This window comes from Pygoscelis adeliae, unplaced genomic scaffold (assembly GCF_000699105.1).
Source record: "Pygoscelis adeliae isolate BGI_AS28 unplaced genomic scaffold, ASM69910v1 Scaffold445, whole genome shotgun sequence".
In the NCBI taxonomy this organism is placed as follows: Eukaryota; Metazoa; Chordata; class Aves; order Sphenisciformes; family Spheniscidae; genus Pygoscelis; species Pygoscelis adeliae.
The window spans coordinates 1,633,415-1,660,051 of record NW_008824894.1 but is presented as its reverse complement, the minus strand read 5'-3'; the positions used below and the strand labels follow the sequence as shown (position 1 = coordinate 1,660,051).

At 53.6% G+C, this 26,637-nt stretch overlaps 1 protein-coding gene across 1 annotated transcript; it reads left to right on the top strand.

Moving 5' to 3' along the window:
* Positions 1 to 855: 855 nt before the first annotated feature.
* Positions 856 to 25,828, top strand: EVPL (envoplakin). Its single transcript, XM_009324572.1, has 22 exons — positions 856 to 929; positions 7,141 to 7,240; positions 7,755 to 7,909; positions 8,585 to 8,708; positions 9,365 to 9,490; positions 9,799 to 9,837; positions 10,594 to 10,755; positions 11,366 to 11,473; positions 12,157 to 12,252; positions 12,724 to 12,849; positions 13,793 to 13,939; positions 14,070 to 14,224; positions 15,832 to 15,929; positions 16,772 to 16,953; positions 17,730 to 17,908; positions 18,351 to 18,489; positions 19,055 to 19,248; positions 19,775 to 19,925; positions 20,518 to 20,601; positions 20,687 to 20,797; positions 21,428 to 21,520; positions 22,379 to 25,828. The coding sequence occupies exons 1-22, from the start codon at positions 856 to 858 to the stop codon at positions 25,826 to 25,828; spliced, it is 6,093 nt and encodes a 2,030-aa protein (XP_009322847.1).
* Positions 25,829 to 26,637: the final 809 nt, after the last annotated feature.

Below are 26,637 nucleotides of genomic sequence, written 5' to 3'. Positions count from 1 at the left end.
AGATGCCGGGGTGGTGTTGGGCTGTACTGGAAACCAGCTGCGACTCTGAAACTTTGCTCTGCAGGGAAAAGAGCTGCCCAGAGGCAAAGCCTGCTCTAAGGTCTTGTGTAGACAGAGTGTCTAGGTAGAGCCTCAGACCCAGGTCTTTGGGGCTTTGGTACCCAAGTTTGTCCCAGAGCCTGAATCCCGCTGGCTGAGGCTCCTGTGATGCTGCGCTGGAGCTGCTGACCTTCGTTCTGCCATGAGTCCTCAGTGTTTTGCTGGGAGCCGGGGCCACCTTGTGCTGAGCCTGGGCCAAAAGTTCACTGAACTGCAAAATAACATCATGTTCTGCAAATTGGTCGTTCCCAAACTGCTGCTGCTGCCTTGGAAAACTCTTGGTTGGCTTAGTCCGTAAGGCTTCTGCTACTTCTCTAGCATTTTAAACAGCTAATGCAGGAAGATGCTTTAAAATGTGTTTCGGTAGTCACAGTGCACTCTCTTGGAGTCGCATTTGCAGACTTTTCCTCCCTGCAAAGGCCGTGCTCTCTGCCCCTCCGCTGGGAAACTGCTGCGCGGTTGTGGCTGTGTGTGCCAAAACACTCTCCAAGCCAGGGCGAGGTCTCCCGTTCTCCCGCTGGGGCTCTGCTCTTTCCACCCCAAACTGGTTTTTCGAGTAATTTTTTCATATGTGCCTCCATCTCTGCTGCTGCTGCTCACCTGCATTTGGGGAGGAGCCTCCCAGAAACTGCTCTTTAGCACGCCGCCGACCTTCCCTCGCTGAGTCTTGTCATTCCATCCCGACAGACCAGAGCAGAGAGCCAGCACCCACAACGACTTTGCAGACTCCAGGAGACCAGCTGGGACCTCGCCAACATGTTCAAGGGGGTGAGCAAAGACTCCCCAAGCAGAAGTTCCCCCAACAGAGGTTCCCCTGTCAAGCCTAGCAAGTAAGTGCAACTATTCTCCTCTCTCTAAGCTGTCCTGTGGACCCTGGGGAAAGATGAGGGAAGAGCGCTCCTAAGCCACCCTAAGAACCATCCCTCTTTGTGGAGCAGTCAGAAAGTTGGGGCTTGCTGGGAGCTGATGCCAAAATGTGCTGCCCCAGCTGTTGTCCTTGTCAAAGCCTTTGGTGGGCTTTGCGCTCCAGCCCAGAAGTATCTGTGCAGCCCCTGGGACGTGCAGTGCCTGGAGACGTGCTTAGAGCTGTCTTAATTGAGCAGGGAGGTGCAAAGCCCCTTTTGGGCAGGTAGGAGTAGGGAGAATCAACGCAGCCTCTCTTTGCTTGGGTGGAGCAAGATCTGCTTGATGGTGACGCAGATACCAGCCCAGATTTGAGATACCCGGACTCGCCGGTTGTGTGAGGTTGGTGTGATGCTGCCCTGGGATCCCTGGATGCTCAGTTTGGGTGGTGTTGGGATCTTCACCACCTGAACACCCCAACACCTGGGATGTTCAGGTGGTGAAGATGGGTGAGGAGTGGGTTTGCTGGTGACTGCTTTAATCCATCCTGGTGACAAGCTGACAACTGAGGTTGCCTCTTTTAGGCCTGTCTGAGACAGCACCAAAAGGATCTGACAGCCATGTCCTCCTCTGAAGAGATTCTCTAAGCTCTGGGGAGCAAGATGCGTGAGGGACCAGGATGCTTCCCGGGGGGGGGGGGGTCCTGCAGAGGGGGTGCTCATCCCTCTCTTCAGCTGCAGTTGCTAACTCAGGGTTATTTTCCACCTTCCCTCAGCAATTTTGCATTTCGTAGTGTTAGTGGACCGATTCTGCAGGAATCCCTGTCCCCAGCCAGGATTAGAGGCTGAGGAAATCACAAAGGGGATTGTTTTGAAGAGGAGGGGACCTGCAGGGAGAAGGGGGTGCTGGCCCCATCACTTGGGGTCACCAACAGCAGCAGCCCGGGATGGCGTGTGTACAGACGCCTGGGTGGACACAGCACAGTGGCACCCAACTGCGCCGTTTATGGGGGCCAAACCCAATGTTAGCAAACAGCCACTGAGGAGGGTGGTGGCCCGGTGCTGCTGGGCAGGGCCTGGGGAGAAGGGGGCTCCCACGAAGGCTGAGGCTTCCCCGTGTGGATGTCAGGAGCTGGCCCCCTGCCCCGCCGTAGGAGGCTTCTGCCTCAGAGGAGCTGAGCACTCACAAACTCATCACAAAGACAGATCTGGGGCTTCTCTGAACACCAAGCCTTTGTCAGGGCCTGACTGCAGTGAGACACCTCCCCAGAAGCTCCGGAGCTGTGTCAGCCTCTGTTCTTAGTCTTGCTAACGCGATCTATCCACCTCCCCAGCTGGCTTCCAAACCCAGGCTGGGGATTTCTCACGAGGCTTCCTGGGACAGCTCACTGCAGCCCCCGTGGCGCCGCAGGAGGGTTTGGGCCAGGTTCTCCCCCAGCATGACCCTCTCGGGATAACTGGAGTCGCGTCCCGGTGAGACCTCCCACCTCTTCCCTGTGCAGGATGGAGGCTGGAGCCGGAAGCGTGGCAATTACCGAGCTGGTTGTGCTTGTTTTAGGAGGCACCAACCATCAGACAAAGGCTAATTCATTTGGACATGGCCCGGGGCTTGGTCAGCGCCCACATTAGCTGAGAAAATGAAGGTGAATGAGTTGTCTCAGGACCAGCCGCCAGCACGCACTCTGCAGATAGCCCCAAGAAAATGTTGGTGGCCCATAGCTGCTCTTGGTGGCCCCAAGGCCAGAACCTCGGCAGCAGTTGAGGTTCCCTGCCTTTGGGGGTTCACAATCAGTGAGTGCCACTGCTGGCATGGACCCCTAGAGAGGTACCTCGTCTTGGTCCTTGGGACCATAGTGTTGAGCATCCTGGTTCTCAGGGCCCTTTGCTGTCTCTACTTGGTGGGTGCATCCCAGGGAGGCAGTAGCAAGGGCAGATTTGTCCCCAAGGAGCATCCTTGCTGTGCCCAGCTCTAGGAGGATGCACACTGTGGGGCTGAAAGGGAAAACTCATGAGAAGGTGGAATTGAATCGGATCTGGCTGGACTGGCTGCCTGAGTGTGATCTTGACAAAGGCCGTGGGTGGTTTTGGGAGGCGGATGGCAAGTCATCTCCTGATGTAATTGTCCCCTGGGATTGCTGCTTCTGCTACCACCTCCCTCTTCTTCTCCCCCATCAGTCTAGAGCAACGTGGTCCCCGGGGGGACAGGCACAGGCTCAGGGGACTAACCCATGGCTGGTGGGGGGGTTGTTGGGTGGTCTGCTGTGGGCAGCTCGGGCTGGCAGATCAGAGCGTGCGAGGACTTCTGCGTGTCGGGGAGAACAGACCCAGCTTCGGGGTCTGCCTTGCAGCCATAAAGCAAAGTCCCGTAGAAGGAAGGGACCGGGGGGGTCAGGGACTGACTGAAGTGAGTGGGTGCTGTGGTCCTGCCCAAACATGCTCTGGCAGGAGTGACCGGGAGTGGGGGACAGTCCTGCTCCTGCTAAGAGACACCATCCCTTGCATGCAGTTGGACTGTCTAGGAGGCAGAAAGTGGTATGAGAAACGAACCAATTAATAATGATAATAATAGTGCTCTGCCTCTTCTAGGCATGAGATAGCCCTAGGGATGAGGCCTGCTGTGGCTCTTGAGGAGGAGGAGCAGGAGGAGCTCTGCCGAGCCTTGCCCACAGCCATCTTGGCCAGCCGGGGCTGTGGCTGTATGCATGCACTGTGCACGGAGTCGGACCCGAGCCCCGGGAGGCCCAGTGTGAGCACAGACGAGCTCATGGCTCCGCGTATCCCACCCGATGCCAGACTGTCCCTCTGCAGCCCAAGTGTCAGCATGTTCACCCTGAAACGTGGGGCCCAGCTGTGGTCAGCTCTCGTTGAGTGAGGGCTTCTGCCCAGGGGCAGGAGGGATGAGGCAGGAGGGACGTCCCCGAGGAAGGATGGTGATGCATCCGTGTCACCGCAGGCTCTGTGGATGGGTGTTGGCATGGACTGGAGAAGCTGGCACTCCTCTCGGCACGGTCCACGGTTGGGATAGGAGGGTCTGTGGTGGTTTGGGCACTTCTGTAAGCGTGCATGGACCAAGCGGGTTCCTCAGCGTCACTCCCACCTTGACTGAGGAGCATGCTGAGGGTGGGAGGCTCAACTGAGGACAGATGGCTTCTCCGCTCATGCATCAGGCCTTACTCTGGCCCCTAGGACAGCATGTAGCCACCTCTCTCCTCCCAGGACATCCCCTACCTGGCTTCAGTGCTCCTCAAGCATCCAGACTACTCTTTTGCAGACTCAAGTGGTTCGGCTGCTTGCAGGGCTGGAGAGCCACTTCCAGCCTGGCAGCTGGCTACAGGGTCTCAGTCTCCTCCTCTGCCAGGCTTCTTCCCTTGGCCGGCACTGAGACCTCCTGGCTCTCCACTCCAGGACACACAGGGGAAACCCCCTCTGCTCCTGAGATGATGCACTCCAGGAAGCATCACCTCTTCCCCGAAGATCAGGTTGTTTGCAACAACGTCTTCGTTTCTAACCTAGGTGCCCTGTGCAGTGCGAAGGCAGTGTAGGCTGGGGATGGGCAAGGCTGAGTCCCCGTGACCGGGGAGGTTGCTGAGGTCTTTTCAGTCCATAGTTTTGTTGTGGCTTGGCCTAAACAAAGCTGATTCATGTGTCCAGTCTTGTGAACCAAGAGATGGGGTGTCCCAGTGTTTCCTTCAGCCAGGAAGGGGGTGCCACCAGGAATAAGCAGGATTTTACTGGTGAGCCACCCTCCCTGGGAAGTTCAGATCCTCACTTCTCCCCTCTTGGAGCGGCACAGAGGTATCCACAGTCACATCACAACGGGGCTCAAACTGTGGCGGGAGCTGAATTCAGCCAGACCTCCTGGGGCGGACGGACTGCCCGCACACGGGGAGAGGCGTCCATTCCCCGGGATGGCGGCCAGCCCGTGACTCACTCTCTCCTCCCTGCGCAGAGAGCCCGGGCAGGAAATCTGGGTGGTGCTCAAGTATTTGCTCATGGGACACCACCTCATTCCAGGCGTGTCGGGGATGGGTGGGAGATTGTGTAACCTCCTGGGGAGGGGGGACCTCCTAGAGCTTCCAGCCTGCTGCACGCTCAGGCTCATGGGGACTGAGTCCTGGCTCTGTGCTGCTCCCATTCACCCTGTTGTGCTGGGACTTGGGACCACCGTTCATCTCCCTGAGCGCTGCAGCTTACCCCAGGAATGGCATCCATGGGGCACAGATGGGGCAGGAGGGAAGTTTAACGGGATATAAAAGACAGGTTGTAGCAGACGGTGATGTTTTGATGATGATGAATGCCCTGCTTGGGCTCTTTGGCTTTGTGATCCCTGGAATTAGACCCTGTAGAAGAGGGCACTGCCAGAGCGCAGCAGTCCCCCCATTTACTTTGCTGATACGCATTTTGCAAGCAGGGAAGCTGAGGCATGGCCAGGAGACGCTGCCAACCCAAAGCCCCTGAGGGAGCTGGGAGCTGCTGCGTCGCAGGCCCACGCTGCCCTCTTGGGAAATCAAAACCAAGGGAGGAGTCGGAGAAAGGGGACGGGAGGATGCTGTAAGCAGGAGCGCTGGGGCTGTGCCTCCTCCAGAGTTACACGAGCTCAGCCACGGTCAGCGTGAGCTGAGCTGACTTAAAACACAAGCTCTGGCTGTGGCATTTGAGTGCTTGGCTTGGGGTGACCGTAACACTCACTGGCACTTTACAGTCACTTGGGGCTGTAATAAATGAACGTCCGAGCATCTGGATGTAGCCTTTGGTACGAACCGTGGAATAGCTGGAGCCATGGTGAGGAGCTGGAGCAATGACAGAGCCATTAAGGGAACCACATCCCCCAGTCCTTTGCTGGATTCGGGGTTAGGAAGGAAACCACATGGCTGGAGGGCAGATGTGGGTGGCTCTGCTGCAGGACAGCACCTTTCTCCTACGTTCTTCCTCCACCAAAGGCACAGGGCAGGTTTTACCGCCCAGCCCTGAGGAAGTGTCCCACCTTCAGCTGACCCCCATGCAATGTCCCATTGTCGCTGCTCAAACTCTTCCCTTCTGGTCTCAGACCCCAGAGTGACCATGTAACCGAGCTGAGCCTCTGCTGAACTTTGTCCCATCAGCAGTCATCCAAGGGCTCGGGTCCCTGGGTGATGCTATCGGTCCACACCCTCCTGCCTCTGCTCGCCCACATCCTGGCAGCGCTGCACTTTCCCTGCCTGGAGGGTAGGGCTGTAGGCTCTGTCCTCAAGGGCAGGTGTTATTAGAAACAACAGGACACGGGGATAAAGGTGGCGCCAAGGCTTGTGCTTCCTTGTCTGCAGGGAGCTTTGGGGCCGCAGCTGCAGGAACCACCCCGTGCCTTGCTGCGGGCTCTGGATCTAGCTGTTTCGGTAGGGCTCACTCACAACAGTGGTGACGGAATAAGGGCCAAGATGGTACCTATCGGTTGTGTGATGGTACTGAGGTGAGAGACAATAGGGAATAGTCTGATGGGGACCTCCAGTGAATCTTCACTGGGACGAGGAGGGCTGTAGTTGTGCTGTGGCCTTGGGAAATTTGTCCCCAAGCCCTGAAAGCAGCATGACTGCAACAGCCCACACAGTGCCCAGAGGGGCTTTGTAGTCTGCGTAGCAAGTCCTTGTCCGCTGCAGGCCAGTCCTGGGGCAGCACTGGGCTCTTCAGCATCTCAGTGGACTGAACTGTAGAGCACTTCGCATGAAACAAGCAGTTCTGGGTCAGGCTGAAGGGCCATCTCGCCCACCTCTGCCAGCAGCCAAGGGCAGACACCCAGGGAAGCGCCTCCAAACAGGGCAAGCATGTTGTGCTGCCTCTGCAGGGTGCTTTCCTGGCCTCCAGCTCTCTGTGGCTTCAGGTCTTCCCAACCCAGATGCGGTGTCAGTGCATTTGGGAGCCCTACAGGGATTTTTTTCTTTTTTTCTCCACTGCTTTGTGTGTTTTGCCCCACCAGGGCAAAAAGCCTCTGCCCGCTCGCTCTGAACACACCACCTCTTACCTTCGCTTGGCTGAAGGCAACAGCCAGGCATTGACCACTTGTATGCATCCTTACCCTTGGCCACAGCTTAGACTCTTTCTTTGGAGACCAGGAGGACATGGGGGAAAGGCCTGAAGAACCACGCCTGTGTCAGGCCCTGAGCAGTGATGAAGAGGGTGAGAATAGCCTTCACCAACCCCTCTGCTTTGCTGCTCCCTCTCTCAGGTCCTCCACAAATGAGCTGGCCATGCTCATCTCCCGCCTGCAGACAAATGCCGACCAGGTGGAGAAGGACATCCTGGAGACTCAGTCCAGACTCAAGCAGGTGAATTGTGGCAGAGCGTGGTGGGAAGGTGAAAGGCTTTGCCTAGAAATGCAGTGTCTAGGATAACAGGTCAGGTGTCTGCTCTGTCCATCAGATGCTGGTGCAGGTTTGGGGGCTGACTTGAGGCTGGGGAGGAACAGAGCACCCCGCAGAGCCTCCCAGCCCCTGGGGCCTCTTTTGCAGGCCTCCCAAATTGTACCCCCAGTGCTTTCTGCTCAGTGCCTCATGCTTCCCACAGCCAAGGCTGTCTCACCTACAGCAGCACAGCCCTGTGTCTCCCAGCAACCCCAGAGGTAGGCAGCCAGCCAGCCTTGACCCATACTGGTCCCCTGGGTGGGAGCGATGCTGAAGCAGGCAACTTGGCTGGGCATACGCTCCCCAGCTGCACCCTTGCACCGGGGTTCCTCTGTGGTTGGTGTGTTGAGCATCCAGGTCCTCTGTGTTGGCCAAGGAGAGTGTTGAGAGGTCTGTGTGGTCCAACCAGGCTTTTTTCTCTGTTGTCCCTGGTCGCCAGGATGACAGCAACCACCAGAACAACAAGGCTTTTGAGTTCCAGCCGGAGAACGCCAGGAACCTGAGGGAAGCGGAGACCCTGCTGAAGGACCTCTTTCTGGACGTGGACCGTGCCAAGCAGCTGAAACACCCTCAGGCTATAGAGATAGAGAAAGAGTGAGTACAGTGGGGGGGACTGGTGTGATGGGGGCACTGAGCAATTGGGAACCCCCCTTAGGATCTAGGCTAGCTCCAGTCGTTGCCATGAGAGGTAGAGTTTCACCCTTCTTCCCATCGACTTTAGTCTTAAAATCAGGGCTTCTGCCAATACATTGTAAAGATAGCAGTGTGCAGGGTGGCTGCCAGAGTGATCACCTAAGCATCCCTAGTCTTATTTGGGAGCTCTTGCAAAAGGTACCAGAAAAATGTGAAGCTAAAAGGTGGCCCCACTTCCAGGGCAAATCCCCTTTTCCTCTGCCTTTCCTCAAATGAATGCCTTTTGTTCAGGCAAGCACAGTGTCAGAGGTGGGTGTTCGAATGGGAGAAGAGCTTCAGTTGGCCTCTGGGGCTTTGCTCCCCTTTGATCTCCAGCCCTGGAGGGAATAGTTGTTTCCTAGGTGGAAGGGACAGCCCTGATCTCCCTGCAGCTTCCTCCTGGGTTGTAATTCCCGAGACATCCCTGGAGATGGAGAGCACCAGGACAAGTGCCTCCACTGCTGGAGGAGGCCAGTGTCACAAAGGGACAACAAAGTAGCCTGGGTCTTATGGGTGAAATCTGGGCTCCACAAACCCCATCTTGGTTCTCCCCCTTTCCAAACTGACACAGAGACGTGTGCCTTTTCCCCTTGGCAGCATCCAGCAGCTCCACGACCGCGTGATGCAGCTGTGTGCAGAGTACCGGGACCTCTATGAAAAACTGAACATCCCTGATGTGGGGCCCAGGGTAGACTGGGCCGGGATCTTGGACCAAAAGATGGTAACAGCAGCTGGTTTTAGATGTATATCTCCCAACTCCTACAAGGCCAGATAATGTCTGCTATTGCAGGGCTCTGCCAGCCATCGTGTGCTCAGCATCGTGCAGGGACATTGAGGGTGGTGGAAGTAACTCTGGGTAGGAGAAGGACTCTCCTCCCACCTCTTAAAACCCTCTGGAGGATCCTCTTGATTGACCCCTTCAGATTAAGAGCTCCTGGAGGGGGATCAGGTAGAGATGCCCTGCTGTGGGATGAAAGGATGGAGAAGGTGATGTTTTCAAGGCCTTTCCAGCCCTACGTCCTAGGGTTTCACGCTGCAAGGTCTTGGGTATGTGGAGTGCCTGGTTTGGAGTCAATTTGGATTCCCTTGAAAGTTGGATGGTAACTACGTGCATCCAATGCATGTCACCAGGGGAAGGGTGGCTGGTTCAGCTTAGGTTTGTACACCAGGGTTATATGGCCTGGTTATCTTTGCCCCTGTGTATGGCTGGGGAAACAGCAACCAACAGCAATCACAGTAAACGACAACAAGATCCCTTCCCTTCCTCCTGGACTGGTATCAGATACCAGATCTTTTCATACCCTGCCAGCACTCACTGTGGTTTCTCCCTGAAATAAAGTCTTTTGCTTTAGTCTCTGCCTAACTCCTTTTGCACAGAAACAAGTCAATGCAGGACAGTACGGCCCCGGCATGTCAGAGCTGGAAAAGCAAATAGCTGAGCACAACATCCTCCAGAAGGAGATTGAAGCTTATGGCCTCCAGATCAAGAACATCCACTGTGGGGTAAGGCACCCTCCATCCCCTCCTTGTTCCTGTTGGCTTCGCTTGGGACCCTGCGGGCTCTGCTCGCTGTCTGGATGCATGTCCCATCTGCTCCTCCTCACGGTGAATATCCACCCTTGTTCTGCACAGGGGAGACCTGAGCTCGGACAGATCAAGCCATGCAGGGGCTGGGGAGGTGGTTCCTGAATGGTTTCTAAAGCATCTTCCATAAATCAGCTCATCAGCATCTACTACTGATGGTGTTTTAGTAACGGCTTTTTTCTCTTTTCTTTTTTTTTTTCCTTGGTCTTGGCCGTGTTGTAACCCAGAATGGGGCAGATTTAAAGAACCAGCACAAGGACTTGATGGTAAGCTTCTCAGTGGTTTTCTGGACAGATGGGGTCATACAGCAAAGTAACACCTTCCCCGAAGGACAGGGAATGCTCAGCTCAGGGCAGGAGCTACTACCTCTGGTTTTACACAGTGACGTTGTGTCCCTCATTTTTCTTTCCCCCTTTCCTCCCCACCTTGGAATGGGTGTAAATTGAGAGCACGCTCGCTACCCTCAGGGGAATGCTGTGGGTGAGATCTGTCTCTCTCCTCTTCGTGGATCATTGATCTGGAGCTGCCTATGTGTCCGTGAGCGCAGGGTTACGGATGCGGCAGCAGGAAACCCTGTCCCAGCCCACAGGCTGTTCCAAATCAGGATTGCAAATGTTGAGGCTTACACTGATCCCTAACAAGGGCTCCAGAGAGGAAACGAGCAGCTGGAGCAAAGGAGGTGGCCAGGAAGAAGGTCCTGCATTTAGCCAGCTGGGCCCGTAAAGGTTAATGCTGAAGAATGGCATTTATGAGAAATATAGCAGAACTGGGCCAGCTCTCAGACTGCCCGAGGCACCAGCCCACACCTGAGATTCTGGTTAGACAAACATACCCTGTCTGTGAAGGAGGGAAAGGGAACGGCAACCCCATCAGATAAGAGCAAGCGGTGGCAGACATCTCACCAAGGTCTCTGGGAATCTCCCGCTGGATGTGCAATGCGAGCGGGGTCCTGGGGAGGAGGAGGGGAAAGGGGCTCCTCAGCCTGAGCACCAACGCTGTCTCTCTCCTGTGTGCACGGGCAGAAAGCCTCCCTCTGCCGAGAACGCAACCTGGGCAGCCTGTACCACCACCTCCAGGGCTGCACCAAGGAGCTGAGCTACCTGACGGACCAGCAGACCAGGATCCTGAAGCGGGACTGGAGTGACCAAATGATGGACGTCGAAAGCGTGCGTCGGGAGTACGAGGTGAGCTCTTGGGGATGGTAGCTTGTCCTGCCACTGGGGCAGGAGATTTGCAGGGTGGATCCCAGCCTCCTAGACATCCACCACCAACCCTGACCCTGGTGCTTTCCCAGGGCAGCCCGATAGCGCTGGGCGCAGAAACAGAGGTGGAAGAGACGCTCTGGGTCCATGCTGGAGTTAAGAATGAGCCACTCTGTGTGTCCCCTCCTGTCCCCTGAGCTGTCACGTGGGATCATACATTACAGAGCTGTCGGTGAGGCTCAGTGGTCAGAGGGGAGGGAAGGGCTCAGCGTCATGTCAGCCTCAACGTCCAAAGTACGTTGGGTGTTGCATATAGCAACACCCAGTGACTGCTATATGCTGGGACCAGGAAGAAGAGAGGGATAATTGCTTAGGAAAATGCTCTTTGAACAAGTGCCCTGATGCTTTCTGAGGCCCAAGCGTGTCTAATTTGTTTTAGCTTTGCCTAGCCCCTTCTTTTTTTAAAAACAAACAAACAAGGATATCTATGCTTTGGGAGCCTTTTCTCTGCTACATGGGGTTTGGTGCCCCAGGAGACCGCTCTGTGCTCCCTGCGTGCTCCCACTGTCATGAAGTTTCTCTTCCCCTTCAGGACTTCAAGTCCAATGAGCTGCTCAGCCAGGAGGATTTTGTGAACCATCTGCAGGATGATGGGGATAGGATGATTGAGCTAAAGCCCCCAGCTGTCAAGCCTATCCAGGTAGGGAGAGGGGGTCTCCTCCCAAACCCTGTAAGACAATGAGAATGCTTTCCATAATTCGTGAATCAAAAGCCAGGAGACAGGTTGGAAGAGACCTCTTCACCTCTTCTGCAGAGCTGTTATGTTACTCTTTCCTCCCACACTGCACCGACTGTACCGCAGCATCTTTCTGCCTGCTCCAGCCCTATGGGGAGGCTGGGGGCAGTGCAGGGTCTTCACCTCTTCAGAAATCTCCAGGAGATAGTGGCTAACATCTGTGTGCTGGGACCAGCTCCCGGTCTGGTGCTCAGATGTGTAGTCAATGCAGCCACGTTCATATGCTGCTGTGAAACTCTAGCTATGACACAGCATGACCTCCCCCAGGTGAAACCAGCTCCCAACCTGCAGGATTGTATTTCCAAGCCTGCAGGTGCGGTGGCAAGCTGAGGTGGGCTCACAGCCACCCGCACCACTGGAGTTGAGACCCCTTGAGAAATGGTGGCTGCTCTGTATGAGCCAGGTCCTTGTGGAGCAGTATGCTTGCTCAGGCTCAGCATTAGGCAATGCCTGAGCATAGCTTTGCCTCTGCTCAACAGCAGTCTTTACCCTTCCTCTGATCTCTGGGACTTCTGGGGAAAGGAGACCGCTGGTGGGGGAGGTAGGACTAGCTGGAGCCCACTGAGTCGTGCTCTGTCCCACCACAGGCTCACCAGGAAGCCTTGAAGAACGAGTGGCAGAATTTCCTGAATCTCTGCGTTTGCCAGGAGAGTCAACTGAAAAGCGTGGAGAGCTATAAGAAGGTAAAAAGCAATGAGCAGAGCACGGGCCATGGGGCTGCAAGGTCAGGCTGGAGTGGGCAGGCTGGGAAGAGAGACAGCAAAGGGATGAGGATGGGAGATCCTTTGCTTGCACCTAGTCAGGGTATTTTTGGGAAACACCCCTCAAAACACAGCCCTTTAGTGCTGCAGTGAAGGACTGGCTCCCAGCTCGTCTCATCAGCCCTGTTGCGTTAGCGGGCTGTCTTGGAGAAGAGGGGCAGGGGAGGGTTTGCTCACTGTCGTTACCTGGGACTTGTCTGTTGACTGGGATTTTTTGCCTGTGGCTCAGGTGATGGAGAGACCTTGTCCAAGCACACGCTCTGGGGGTGGTCTGTAGGGTCTTGTGAGCCCCAGACAGGTTGTGGGAGAGATGCTGGGAACTGAGAGACCCCACTGGACTTGGAGATAGTAATGTCCTCCCACGCCTGACACTTTTCCTACCCACACCTCCAGTTCCAGGATGATGCTGAGGCTGTGAGCTGCGCCCTGAAGAAGATGAACTCTGACCTGGACACCAAATACAGCAAGTTCAACAAAGACAGCCCTGGGGTGGTGTCAGATCTGCTGCTTCAGCTGGAGGTGAGGTCTTCAGGGCTGGTGGCACTAGCCAGACCTAAGGGGCAGACTAAACGTTACAACCTCCCCAAGAAATAACAGTGGGGAAGGGGAAGAGGTGGGTAAATAACCCTGCCGGGACAGCTCATCCCAGCTCTGTGCTAGGGAGGGGGAAGCCCATGGCAATACTGTGCTCTGGATGCTGAGTCCCTGTAGCCCCAGAAGGTCCACGCTGCTCACGCTGTGGGGCAGTGACCCCTGGGAAGGCACCGGTCTCAATCAGTGACACACAAGCAGGCTCCAGGTCACCATCAGAGTAAAGGAGAAGCGCAGGGAAAAGCTGCACGTTGTCCTAAACATGAGACACTTGGATTAGAGGGCCTGCAGAGAGCGTGAGCTGCTGGCGTCCAAGCAGCAGAGAAAGGTCCTCCCATCTCCTCAGCACTCTCATGAGCCAAGGGTGAGGGAGGGAATAAAGAAATCTGACCTCAGGGGCGAGATGCAGATAGGAAAGGAACATTTTCCCGGGAGAGAGGGAGGGGACACATTCAACGCGATATCTTCCCGTGCATGCAACACATTTCACTCCCAAGAGGTGTCAGGATCTTGGTACCTTCTGACACTGGAATGCGGCCAGTGTCTCTTGGCAGGTCTCAGTTCTATTTCTGAGAAGAAAAACTTCTCCAGGAGATTTAATATGACAGTGTGGGATCACCTAAGGTTAACTCAGGCTGTGCCTTCAAGGGCAGATCTGCTGTGAGCAAAGGAAACAGAGGAGAGCGTTGATAATGAAAAGGGGAAGAAGGGACATGGAGGGGTCAAGAATGGAGACACTTCTGACTCCATCCCAGCAGTGACCACACAAGGATGGACAACTGGCCCCAGCATACCCACTGTACTGTGACCGCCGACACCCCCTTCCTTCTCATCCAAGCCTGGTCACAACTGTCTTCCCTGTTTTGTCTAGAACGAGGAGAATGCGGTGAAGCAGGCAGAGAAGAGCATCACTGACCTGAAGAGAAGGAGCAAAGAGATCAGCCCACTGAAACTGCGCAGGATGCATCCCTCCCAGCCCCTCACCTTGGACACCCTCTGTGACTGGGATGCTGGGGAGGTGAGGGCTTGACTAGCAGTACCCTCAGAAGAGGCAGGGAACTAGATTCTTCTTTGGTTGCTCCAGATCTTGGCTCTGTGGTGGGAGGAACTGGCCAAGCCTTTCACTGGATTTTGTGTCTTTGTCCCAGGTGCAGCTGACAAGAGGTGACAAGTACACTCTGAAGGACAACAGCAACCCGGAGATGTGGGTGGTGCAGAGCAGCACTGGTGTGGTCCAGGAGGCACCTTCTGCTTGCTTCTCCATCCCTCCACCAGACCCCGAGTCCATAGACAAGGTCAATAGGTGAGTCTGCAGTGGAGGGCTTGACCAAGAGAGACGTTCAGACTTGCTCTTAGGTCATGAGCAACCTGATCTAGTTGAAGATGTCCCTACCCACGGCAGGGGGGTTGGAGCAGATGACCTTTAGAGGTCCCTTCCAACCCAAACTCATTCTGTGATTCTATGACTGCCTCAGCTGCAGAGAAGTAGCAGCTGGGAACAGACTTCTCGACTGTCTAGTATGAAATCCCTCCTGGAGAAGGATTGTTCCCTGCACCCAAGTATCTCATTCAGGTTCCTGTCATTCCTCGACAGCACTGCACGGACCTTGCTGTCAAAGAGTTTTCTGGCAGTCAGGCTTGATTTCTTCACCCAAACATGTGACTCGCATAGGTTTGACTAAATTCATTGCAGAATCAGTCTGGAGCTTGGGACTTGCCAAACAGGACAGAGGTATCTGTGGTATCTCCTCTCAGCCAGCCCCAGCTGGAGACTGAGGAATGTTCCTTGAACCACTGTGTAGTCTACTGCTGTTTGCTCAGCCAGCTTCTGTGGTTCCCACAGGATGGGGCGGTGGTGCAGGGAGCTTCGGCATTACCTTTTTAATCATGTCCCCGGGTGCCTGGATAAATCGGTGCTGCTCAAGTGCTGTGAAAAGGCCCACAGCCCAGATTCAGAGTTACTTGGGCATGTCTGTGATGGGAGCCCCAGCCACACGGGCGGGATTACTTCACTGTGTTGCTCTTTCTGAGTGCATGCCCCTCTTCACATGTCCCACATTACTGAATCCTTTGGATTTATGGGTTTCATGTGTGTTTTAAAACAGAAATGAAAAAGTTTGCTGCGTCCTCCTGGATAACAGCTCTGCAGGTGTTGCCTGGAAAACTCTTCCCCTTTTCAGGCCACATCTGGCAGCTTGTTTCATTTCCCAGTGTTTGCTTCCCTTCCCTTCCTACAGGCAAAATATTTGTCTTTGTTTTATTTCCCAGCCTGTTCCACCATTCAGTCCCTCTGCATGGAGCTATATCCTGGCCCTGCAGAGGGACAGCCCTCGTCTGACAACAGCCAGGCAAGCTGGGACTTGCTGTTTTTAGAGCACTGTGTTTAGTTGGAGCAGTCCCTAGCAGGGATGTGAACCAGCCTGGTCCTTCAAAGGCCCCTCCTCCTGGTTCCATCAGTCTTCTCCCACCCAGAGATTTTTTTTTTTGGTCCTTCCAGCTCCTGCTGATCCCAGCTCTAGTTTCATTAGAAGGGAACCATCCTTACAAATGAGGGTCGGTGTTTCCAGGGCTGCAGCCACAGAAGCAGCTACTTGTACTCGCTTCCTGTGAAGTGCTGCAGTGGTATGAAATCAATTTCCAGCTTTGTTAGCATCCGGTGAGAGCTGGGAAACACTGGCTCCGCTGGGAGAAACCAGCTGCTCGAACCAACCGGCTGCTCTTGCTGCTGTCCCCTTTCCTAAGGGACATCTCTGAGTTAAAACAGGCTGCAGGCTCCCAGCCTTCCCCTGCCTTTGGGAACGCCTTCCCCGGCAGAGGCACAAAGATGCTCCTGGGCCAGGCTCTGTCGAGGCTTGCTCAGCGCAGCAGTTTCCCGTCCTGCTGGCTGATGCTGCTCCTCTCTGCTCGCAGGCTGGAAGGGGAACTGAACACGGTGAAGCAGAAGCGAACGGCGGTTCAGAGCCCCCTGAGACGCAGCCACAAGGAGCAGGTTCAACCCAGCCAGCAGGGTATGTCAGCTGGTTAGTCAAGCCCTCTCCAAAGCAAGCCCGTGCACCTCCCTTGCAGAGCTCCCAGACCTGGCTGGAAGCAGAGCACCCACCTGGGCAGGCAGAGGTACCTGCGGGTGGGCGTGAGGATGCCTTCTGCTCTATGGAAAAGAGCAGCCGATGGGATAACCTGACTCCTGGTGCTGCCAAGGACTCACCGAGGGATCTCGGGCAATTCACTTAAACTCTGTTGCCCTTCTCAAACCTCTGAGATTGATCTCCAGCTCCATCAATGGTTGTAGAGTATTTAGGGTTGCAGGGGGATGTGCCTATCCAGAAGCCTTAATTAAACTTTCTTTGGGATCTGAGTTCCTCGCAGTTCTCTTTCCTAGCTGGGGGCTGTGGAATAAGCAGGCAGCCATGGCTAAATCCCAACCCCTGGCTAGCTGTGTTACTCCCACAGCTGTAGTTCAAAAATCTCCCAGCGAAGCTGAGCAGGGATGTGTCTGCATGGCAGCACATGGCTGTCTCTGTCCCTCCTTTGGACTTGAGCTCTGGCTGGCCAGGGCAGAGCTAAAACCATTTTCCTAAGCCTTTGCCATGGATAGGCACACACATGTGCATGATGCTCTGCGGATTAGAAGTGTTAACTGAATTGTTTATGGTTGCATCAAAACCCCATGCTCAGGAGAAGCCTGTGTGATTCAGAGCTGCAGAACATAAAGGGCAGAGCTTTGCAGGAGGGCTGTCATGAGAGGGAGTTGGAGCTTTAGGGACTATGTATGGGAGAGCTCGGGGCTGTGCACCAAGACTGGGATGGCAGAAGAGAAATGGGGCTTAACCTAAGCTGTGTCTCACTGCAGCTCTGTCCAGGAGCCCCCCTGTAGTCCAGGATGATCCCCAAGCTGACCAGCTTCTTGGTAGCCTGGATCGTGTTGGCAAGGACTTGGTCCAGGTCGAGAAGGAGGTCTTGAACCGAGTGAGGTCTCCAGTGAACTACAGTGACCCCACAGACGACCTTGCCAGGAGGATCAAACAACAGCAGGTGGGTGCTGCTGCGGGCAGGTCAGAGCAGGATGAGTTTGGTAGCGCTGTGTCCTTGGCCCAAAACAGAAATGACATAGGAATTACACAGGAGATGACAGCCGGTGCTTCAAAGGAGAAACCTGGGCTGCAGTTGCAAGGGTTTCAGGCTGGCTTGAGCCCTTGAAATGGGGCAGGTTAAGCCAAACTCTAGAGAAATGCAGGCTCTTCCCTTGGCTCAGCTCTGTAGTAAGATGGTCCATTCGTTTCAGAGCTGTGGACCAGGCACCAGTCTTGGGGAGTCCTCAGCCTTGTCGTGGGGAAGCTGTCACCCTTCACTCTCAAGTCTGTAGCATAAAAGATAACGGGATAGAGGGAATTAATCCAAGGACCAGCTTTGGCTCGCCTGATGGGGAGTACAGACTGGTAGATGTGAGGGAGACAGCAAAAGAGGCAGTGCCCCGGAGCCCCCCTCCTTTCCTCTGGGATAAGGTCTGGGTCTGTAGTAGTTCAGCTTGTTACCTCTTCACCTGTGGGTATTCATCCGGCCCTGGCAGAAGGATGGACTCAGGTAGGTAGGTTTCTTCCATCTTTGTCTGTCTTGATCTCCTCCCCACACCCTGCCATTGCCAGAGAGCCACAGTCTGGATGGGGCTGTGCCCCAAGGGCCAACACCTTAGGAGAGGGCTACATCGCACCCTTAGTCCCACAGCGAAATCCGCCCCTGAGGGAGACGCGTTTTCACAACAGCACTGTTATGACTGTGTTGGGTGACTCTGCTCCCATCTGCTGTGCCAGGAAACAACAAAGAAACTTGAGAACCTGGGGGCAGCCAAGGATGCCTTGCAGAAGGAGTGTGAGACCTACCTTTCCAAGAAACCCACCAGCACCTCGGCTTCCCAGCTCCCTGTCACGTTGAATGCCCTCAGGAGCAAATACAATGATGTCAGTATGCTCTCCAGCCTGTACAACGAGAAGTGAGTGATGATGGCAAGGCCTGATGGGGATGAGGGAAGGAAGTCCTTGCACAGAGGTGTCAACACAGAAGCATGAGAGAAAATGCTTTTGGTCTATATGGGTATTGGTTGAGGTCCATCCAGCCCAGTGCAGGTTGGAAACCTCCCATCCATCATCAAAGGCACCTCTGAAGGAGTTCCTGTATGTAATCTGTGGTCAGATCCTCCAACTGGCAAAAGTCCACCACAATGGGTGTGTGTCCCAGCTCTGCTGTGTGCGGTGAAATGCAACATATCTGACTTCTGGGCAGCATGACAGCGTTGTGAGTGCATATTGCTTGTTCTCTGCCGTGCTGCAGAAGCTCCAATGTTAAATAAGCTTAAACATGCAAAATCAGAGAGAAAAAGAGAAGAATGGGGTCTTCCGTAGCTAACCTTGTCCTGTCATTTTTTCCTTACCCAGGGCTAAGGCTGCCCTGAACCTGGAGACTCAGATTGAGAACACAGACAAGATTGTCAGCACGTTTGAGGCCAAGCTGGCTCAGGATAGCATCATTCCTGCATCCCCCAATGCCCTGCAGAATCGGGCCAACGATCTGCTGGTAGGGGAACGTCAGGCTCTTCGTTAAGGAAGGGAGATCTCTGAGCTTAGGCAGCAACGGTGGGGAGAGCTGGACTTCACTTATTGGAGCACCTCAAGGTGCCAGCGATGAAGCCTTTCTAAGGACTTGTTCCTTGAAGGCTTTATGTTGGTGTTGCAGGCTGACCTGCACTCACTGGCTAGCAAAAAGTGCTGTCCCTCTCAGGTTGGAGATCCCTAAAATACATGATGAACCCCTTAGCATCTAACCTCTGTTGCTCTGCCTCACACCCATCCCTATTCTTTCCTGCTCCCAATCTCCCTGCCCCATCATTAGCACTCACAGTGACCCTTTTCTGCCTTCCCCAAAACTTCTCCCTTCTGCTCCATGCACCGTTCAACCCACCTTGCTTCCCACCTTCTTTACTGCAGAAGTCTCATTGCTCCATCTCTCCCATGTTATGTGTCTATCTTGGAGAACCTGACTAGCCCCCAGGTGCTGCACAGTTAGTAAGAGTGTTAAGGAGGGTATTTCTGGTTGGCGCATTGACTGATGCAAACCTGGAGGTGTCTTTTTTCTCCTGCAGAAGATGAAGCGGGACGTGGTGGCCCAAGAGGACTGTGTGCTGAAGCTGAACCGGGGGCTCAAGGATGCTGAGCACAGCTGCAGCGCTGTGCAGAACAACTTCCAGGAGTACTGCCCTGACCTGCCCCGGCAGAAGCGGGAGGTGCAGCTCCTCAATGATCGCTACCATGCCGTCGCGGACCAGCTGGATCAGCGGTGAGGAACTATGGCATCATCTCTGCTCCTCTTAGCTAACATGGACCAGCATTTGTCAGAGTCCCAAGAGTATGTTCTTCATTGCAGGACCCTGATCCTGACCACTGTTCTGTAATTCTGAGGACCAAGTCTGTCCTGCTGTGTAGTTGCCACCTTCCTATGCATAGCACAGGCTTTGAGCTTCCAGATAGCTGCAAGAAGGCAGTCTGAAGTAGCTGACTGCTGGCCTCCGCCTGACCCAGTGACTCTACCCAGAGAGAGCCTGGTGCTTGACACTTCTCACAGGAACTGCTGCTGCTTGCCTGCCTTTTTCCTTCTCTCATCTTCCAAGTTGTGTTCATACCGCAGTAGCAAACCTAATGGGCAGGGAGTACAGCTCTGTGTACAGGGACCAGTTGTCACCCCCTTGGTTTTGTTATCTTGGTGTTTGTTGTGGTGACATCCTCACCATAGTGTCTTTTTAAGAACTTGCACATGAATCTTTGCCCTTCCCCTTAATGTTCCTGTTCACCTTTGTGCTGTGCAGAGAGAAGACCCTCAGAAATATCAGCCTCACCTACCAGCAGTTCCAAAACTCCAATGAGAACCTGATGTTCTGGATGAACAACCTACCCAAGCACCAAGTGAAGACCACTGATGGGCCGAGCCAGATCAATTACAAGCTGCAGGCACAGAAGGTGTGTTCCAGGGCAAGCATCATAACCTGTAACGTTACAGGGATGGGGGAATTTGCTTGTGAACAGTATGCAAAATGGTACCAACCAGCTCCTAGCTGTGTGCTCCACCCATCGCAGTGAATGAACTGGAACAAAGAGACAATGGATTGCAGCCCACAGATGATGTATCTTGCCCCACTGTGTTCATCTACAGTGGTGTCCTCATCTGTGCTAGTTCCCCCCAGGTTGATATCCTCTCCATGGAGGGGACACACCCAGATCCTGAAAGATTGCACCTTGGGCTGAGATGTTGCACCTGGGTCTGGCATCTTTCTCTCCTTGAGCAGATCCTAAGCTGACTAGCTCAGATGATGAGATGTGGAGGTCTGTGTGTTGGCTGGTATTTATCTCATACGTGACAAATCAGTGTGTCAGGTCCTGGGCAAGTGAGAGTGCTGCTGAGATCCTCTAAAGCCCCGGAGACTCTTCCTAAATGTCTTACTGTTCCCACCATTCCCTCCAGTACTAGGCTGAGCTACTGCTCTTGGCTGCAAGAGTATTACTGGGTTGCTGTATTTCAACCTGTCCTTAACATCATGTGTGTCTCCTGCAGAGGCTGGTGGAGGAGATTGAAAACAAGGAGCCTGAGAAGAATGCAGTGGTCAGACTATCCCGGAACGTGCAGTCCACGCTCAATGTATGGCTGGGTTTTCCCGTGTAGCACTCCCTTAACATCTCACCTGAGACATCCCAACTGATTCTTCTGTTTCTGCTCTGAACAGGACTACGAACTCCAAGCAGGCAAATACAGTTCTTCTCTGGACCCTACCCTGACTGACTTTGCTGCAAAGAGGCTGCGTGTGACCCCCCTACAAGAAAGCATCCAGGCCCAGGTAAAATGTTAAGATGAAGGCATGGAAACGGTTGTCTAGCTCGTCACCCAAGCCCCGTGTCCTCTGCGAGGCCTTAATCCACTCTTACAGCCACAGCTGATCATGGTCCTAATCCCAAGGACAAATGTCATCAGGGATCTCTTTGTCTATGGGGCAAAGCGGCACGTGAGATGCAGAATTAGGGGTGTGTCTGGTACCTTCCATTGAGATTGCTGATGGTGCCCCCTTACCGTATTGTGTGTGAAGATAAGACTTACAGGGTAGGTGTGTGGGGACAGGACTGAGCCAGAACTCCTGCGTGCTCTTCCCAATTACACCCCAGTTCTCCTGCATCACCTTGGGCTATTTGCCAGCTGCCATCCCTGTGTGGCCCAAGGTGAATTTGGAAGTCTGGTCCCTGTGTAGGCTAGCAGGCATCTAACAGGCATTCAAATAAAGGGGACGGGATCTCCTACATGAGTCCTTAGACTCTGTGTCTCTCTGGACAGTCAGATGTGAAGACGGTAATCCCTGGAATAGTGCAGTACACAAAGTGCATCCAGGTGAAAGGAGGGGTGGGAGAGTGTGCCATCCAACAGAGCTGTGTCAGGGTGAGGGGGACAAGGCTCTCACCGCTGTTTGTTTTTTCAGGAGAACGATGTAACCAAGCTCTACATGGAGCTGGCAGCAGAAAATAAACAGCAGCTCAGCCGGCTGGAGTTTGCCAAGAAGATTGTTGAGAAGGTACCAGCTAACAGCTCACGGCAAGATTGGGGTACTCTAGATTGGGGTTTGAAATGATCTTTCCAAAGCTGTCAGCAATCTGCTAAGCCTGGGATCCCCCCACCCCTCCCCGAATCTCCACATCCAGCTGTGAGGAAGGACAGGAATGGAAACCCCTGTGAGAAAAAGACCACGAGTAACCACAGTTTCACTGACACTGATCTTAGGTTGTGACATTCATCACCTCTGTGGGCCCTCGACTGTTTACTGAAGCTGTAGTTTATGCTAGGAAAAAAGATTTGAATTAGGGCTCTTAAGTCCTGTTCTCAGCTATATCTAATCAGTGTTCACAGACTGAGAATTCTAGATTTGTCTGTGGATGTGGTTGGAATTTAGTGCTCACAACCGTCTGGAAACAATTCAAAGCAATAGGACTTTCACGCCGTTCTAGGGCGTGATTCACCTGTAGGAAAGGCCTCTGGTCTGGATGGCTTTCATTCAGTGTGCTCGGGAAGGACAAGAGATTAAGCTGGAGAGCCCTGTGATGCTACCATGAACCAGCTGCGCAGCAGGGACTGGCCATGTTACCCTCCCTCAGCTGCAGATACAACAAGGCAGCACAAAGCACCTTTGTGGGCTGCTGCAGCACCTCCCTGACAAGGGGAAAACACACCAAGGCAGTTGCTTGAGATGGTAGGAATGTGTCCTCATTTGCCATTTACAAGCAGCCTTATTTGTAGGCTCCCTGGTGCTTCTGTACCAGCTCTGTCTCCTACCGTGTCTTGTCGTGGAAAAGGCCTTGGCGCCAGATTCAAAGAGTGACTCAGTTTCCCTGCTTTTTTTTTTTTTTTCAAATTCTCTTTTGTTTTTCCCTTGCAGAAGGAAGCGCGTGAGGACATTGAAGCTGTACATGAGCAAACCCAGCAATCTGAAAACAAAGCCACAACAAGCAGGGAATCTGCGGGGTTGAAATCGCAGCTGGAGGAGGAAAGGAGGAAAGTGGCCAAGATTGAAGAGGACCTGGAGGAACACAGAAACAAGCTGCTAATGTTGAAGACTCAGAAGCCCATTGAAAGAGTGGAAGAAAAGGAGGTGATAGAATATTACAGAGACCCACAGGTGGAGAGCAACCTGTCTAAGATGGCGCAGCAGATTGAAGAGGAAGGCAAAAAGAGGCAGAGCCTGCAAGAAGACATTGAAGTGATGAGCCAGAAGCTTGCCCAGATGGAGAGCGAGAAGAAGGTCATGCCTGCCCAACTCCTCACCAAAGAGATCACAAAAATTGAGAAAGATCCAAGCCTGGATAGCCAAGCAGCCAGTCTTCGTCAGGAGATCAAACGTCTCCAGGAGGAAAGCTTGGCTGCTGCTTCCGAACTTGAGCAGCGTAAAAGAGAGCTGCACGTGCTGGAGCGAAAGCAGCCCAATATCCGAGAGAAAGTGGTGGTGAAGGAGTTGATCAAACTGGAGAAAAACCCAGAAATGCTGAAGTCCGTTAGGACCCTGCAGCTACAAATTGATGAGGAATCCTTCAAGAGGAAGTCTGCAGAAGAAGCAATAGTGAAGGTGAAGAACAAGATTGAGGAGGTGGAAAGACTAATTGAAACAGCAGAACCCAAAATTATTGTTAAGGAGGTGAAGCAGGTAGAACAGGACCCAGAGTTATTGAGAGAGTCTTCCAAGCTTAAAACTCTGATTGAAGAAGAGAGGAGCAAGAACTTGATGCTTACAGGTGAGCTGGGAGAGCTGCAGAGCCAGTACAATATTGCAGAGAAGCAAAAACCAAGGGTAGAGGTTAAAGAGAGGGTCAATGAGATTTTCCTGGTGGATCCTGAAACGGAGCGGCAAATTGCACACCTGAAAAGGGAGCTGCAGGAAGTTACTCTGAAAAGGACAAAGATTGACAGTGAAGTGGAAGAGGCCTTAGCAGAGCTCAATGTCCTCAGGTCACAGAAACCAGTGGTGGAGCTTAAGGAGGTTATAGAGGAGGTGATAAAACATGAGAAGAATCCAGAGATTCTTAGAGAAATTGACAGGCTGAAACAACAGCTCAATGAACTAGTGAACACCAATGGCAGGACCCAAGAGCAGCTCATTAGGCTGCAGGGTGAAAGGGATGAATGGAAGAGGGAGAGATCCAAGGTGGAAACCAAGCTGGTCAACAAGGAAGTCATCCGATATGAGAATGATCCACTCTTGGAAAAAGAAGCTGATCGCCTCCGTCAAGAGGTGCGTAACATGTCTCAAAAGAGGAGAGCTGCAGAGGATGCAATCTATGACTTGCAGAATAAATACATGCTACTGGAGAGGCGAAAGCCAGAGGAAAAGGTAGTTGTCCAAGAGGTGATACTGACTCAAAAGGATCCAAAGCTCCGAGATGAGCACAACAGGCTGAGCCGGAGTCTGGACGAGGAGGTGAGCAACAGGCGTCGCCTGGAACGTGACGTGCAACAGGTTCGTGCACTGGTGGAAGAGCAAGAGAAGTTGCTCAACTTTCAGGAGGATCGAAGCAAGAGGCTTGCACTGGAGAAGGAGATGAGACAAACTACGTTGAGAATAAAGGAGCTGGAGGAGAGCCCAGCCCCAGTGCAAGAAAAGATCATTATGGAAGAAGTGGTCAAGTTGGAGAAGGATCCAGTCCTCGAACAGTCTGCCAGCAACCTGCGCTTGGAGCTGGACCGTGAGAAGATGGAGGTGCTGAACTTGCAGAGAGAATGCAAGAACCTGCAGATGCAAGTTGATGTCCTGCAGAAAACAAAATCCCAGGAGAAGACCATCTACAAGGAGGTGATTCGAGTGGAAAAGGACAGAGCGCTGGAGAGTGAACGTGCACGCATCTGGGAGCTGCTGAACAGGGAGAGAGGGGCCAAGCAAAAGGCAGAAGAGGAGATACGGCGGCTCAGGGAGAAGATTGAGAGAGCTGAAGGCATGAAGAGGACATGGGCTCGCGAAGAGACAGAGCTGCAGAAAGCCAGGAACCTGGCCATCCAGGAGAGAGCCAACTTGGAGAGTGAACTGCGGGAGCTGGAGAGGCAGAAGCAGCAGAAAGTCCTCTTCCTTCGGGAGGAGTCCAAACTGCTCAACCAACGGACTGAGAACGACAGGCAGAAGAAGAAGCAGCTGGAACATGAGTTTTCCCTGCTGGAAGCAGACATCCTTAGGGAGAAAGACCAGATCTACAACAAGGAGAGGTTCATTCGAGATCTTCAGTCAAGGATCAACCGGGAAGAAATCAATCATGAGACCCAGATGAGAGAGACGAACCTCTCCACCAAGATCTCTATATTGGACCCTGAGACAGGGAAGGATATGTCCCCTTACGAGGCCTATAAGAGAGGTATCGTAGACAGGAGCCAGTACATCCAGCTGCAAGAGCTGGAGTGTGACTGGGAGGAAGTCACCACCCTGGGCCCAAACGGGGAAGTCTCAGTTCTCCTTGACAAGAAAAGTGGGAAGCAGTATTCCATCGATGATGCGCTAAGGCTGAGGAGGATCACAAAGGAGGAGTACCAGCTGTACCGGGATGGCAAGATGCCCATCTCCGAATTCGCCTTGCTGGTGGCTGGGGAATCCAAGCCTCCCCCATCCCTCTCTATTGGCTCCATCATCTCCAAATCCCCGCTCTCATCACCCACCACCCACCAAAACCAAAGCTTCTTCCCCCCAGTCTCACAGAAGGGCTTCTGTGATGACACATCCCCCATTGCCGGGGTGTATGACACCACTACTGACATCAAGTACAACATCAAGGCTGCTGTTGCAAAGAAGCTGCTTGATCCCATGACAGCTCAGAAGCTCCTGGAAGCCCAAGCTGCCACGGGGGGCATCATAGACCTCATTTCTCGGGACCGTTTCTCAGTCCACAAGGCGATCGAGAGGGGGCTGATTGACAGGACCTACATGCAGAGACTGCTCAATGCCCAGAAAGCTTTCACAGGGATTGAGGATCCAGTGACTAAGCGAAGGCTGTCTGTGGGGGAAGCAGTTCAGAAGGGATGGATGACCAAGGACAGCGCTTTCCCCTATCTGGAAGTCCAGCATCTAACTGGAGGGCTCATCGATCCCAAGAAAACTGGTCGCATCCCTGTGCTGGAAGCTGCCCAGACAGGGATGATAACAGGCGACCTGGCCAACAGGCTCCAGGATGAGTCCAACTATGAAAAAGATCTTATTGACCCTGTCACTAAAGAGAAGATGAATTACAAGGAGGCCATGGCTCTCTGCCAGAAGGATTTGCTGAGCAGCCTCCTGCTGCTCCCAGCCACGTCCGAGGGGTATCAGCGGTACCACCAGGTGAGCCGTTCCCCCGGGCTCTCCCGGTTCAGGCATTGAATGGGTCCAGGCATGTACTGGATCTGGTTCCTTCAGGAGGTCATCCCTTCAAAACACTTCTCCCCACGGAGGCAGCAGTGATCACAGGAACGGAGCGTCTAGCATTTAGGGCTGCATACTTCTATCTTAGCTATCTCTGCTTCCCAACGCAGCTTGGTCGTGCGAGGAAGAAAGTGTGATCGTGAGCGTGTAAGGGCCTGACACACAGGGGTCCCCGCAGTCCCCCAGGTGCTGCTGTGACAGCAAAGGGGGGTTGATTGCAAGAACTCCCCCCGCAGTAGGTAAAACGTGGTTATGCCCAGAAAGCGGGGAGAGCCAGAGTGTTTTCCAGTTGGGTCATTCTTCTGCATGCAATAAATCATAGAAAGTGCATCTCTGTGGCTGTGTTGTCTCTGCAGGCTGAAGCATGGCTAGTCCTCCCCCCATGCAATCTTATGCCCTGCGGCCCGATCTACAAAAGGTTTGCAGACTCTTGCTCCCCCTGATCTCAAAGCACTGAACCCCCTAAATTTCCTTCTGCATGTGAGTCCATATTTTTAAAGGTTTTGTTATATTTGTCTTTAAAACTGAAAACCAATGGGACTTTGCTCCCTAGTCATTTGGACACCTCTGAAAGAGGGGCTTGGTCGCCAAAGGGTGCGGTTCCATGTTACGTTTGATCCAGCCTAAGTGCAGGCAGCTACCGAATGGAGCAGCCCCCCTGCCCCCTCCAGCTGCCTGTCCCTGGTGCCTCTCTGGCTGCAGACCAGTGATGGTGTTGGCTGTACAATGACTTGGGTCCCTTCACTGAGCTGCTGGCAGAGGAAGCC

What these genes read in the sequence shown, in the direction of transcription:
- EVPL (XM_009324572.1), top strand. Translation starts at nt 856, where the DNA reads ATGTTCAAGGGGGTGAGCAAAGACTCCCCAAGCAGAAGTTCCCCCAAC. An exon ending in GGATCTTGGACCAAAAGATG is followed by an intron (nt 8,709 to 9,364) that starts GTAACAGCAGCT and finishes CCTTTTGCACAG; the next exon opens with AAACAAGTCAATGCAGGACA. An exon ending in CAGCTGTCAAGCCTATCCAG is followed by an intron (nt 11,474 to 12,156) that starts GTAGGGAGAGGG and finishes GTCCCACCACAG; the next exon opens with GCTCACCAGGAAGCCTTGAA.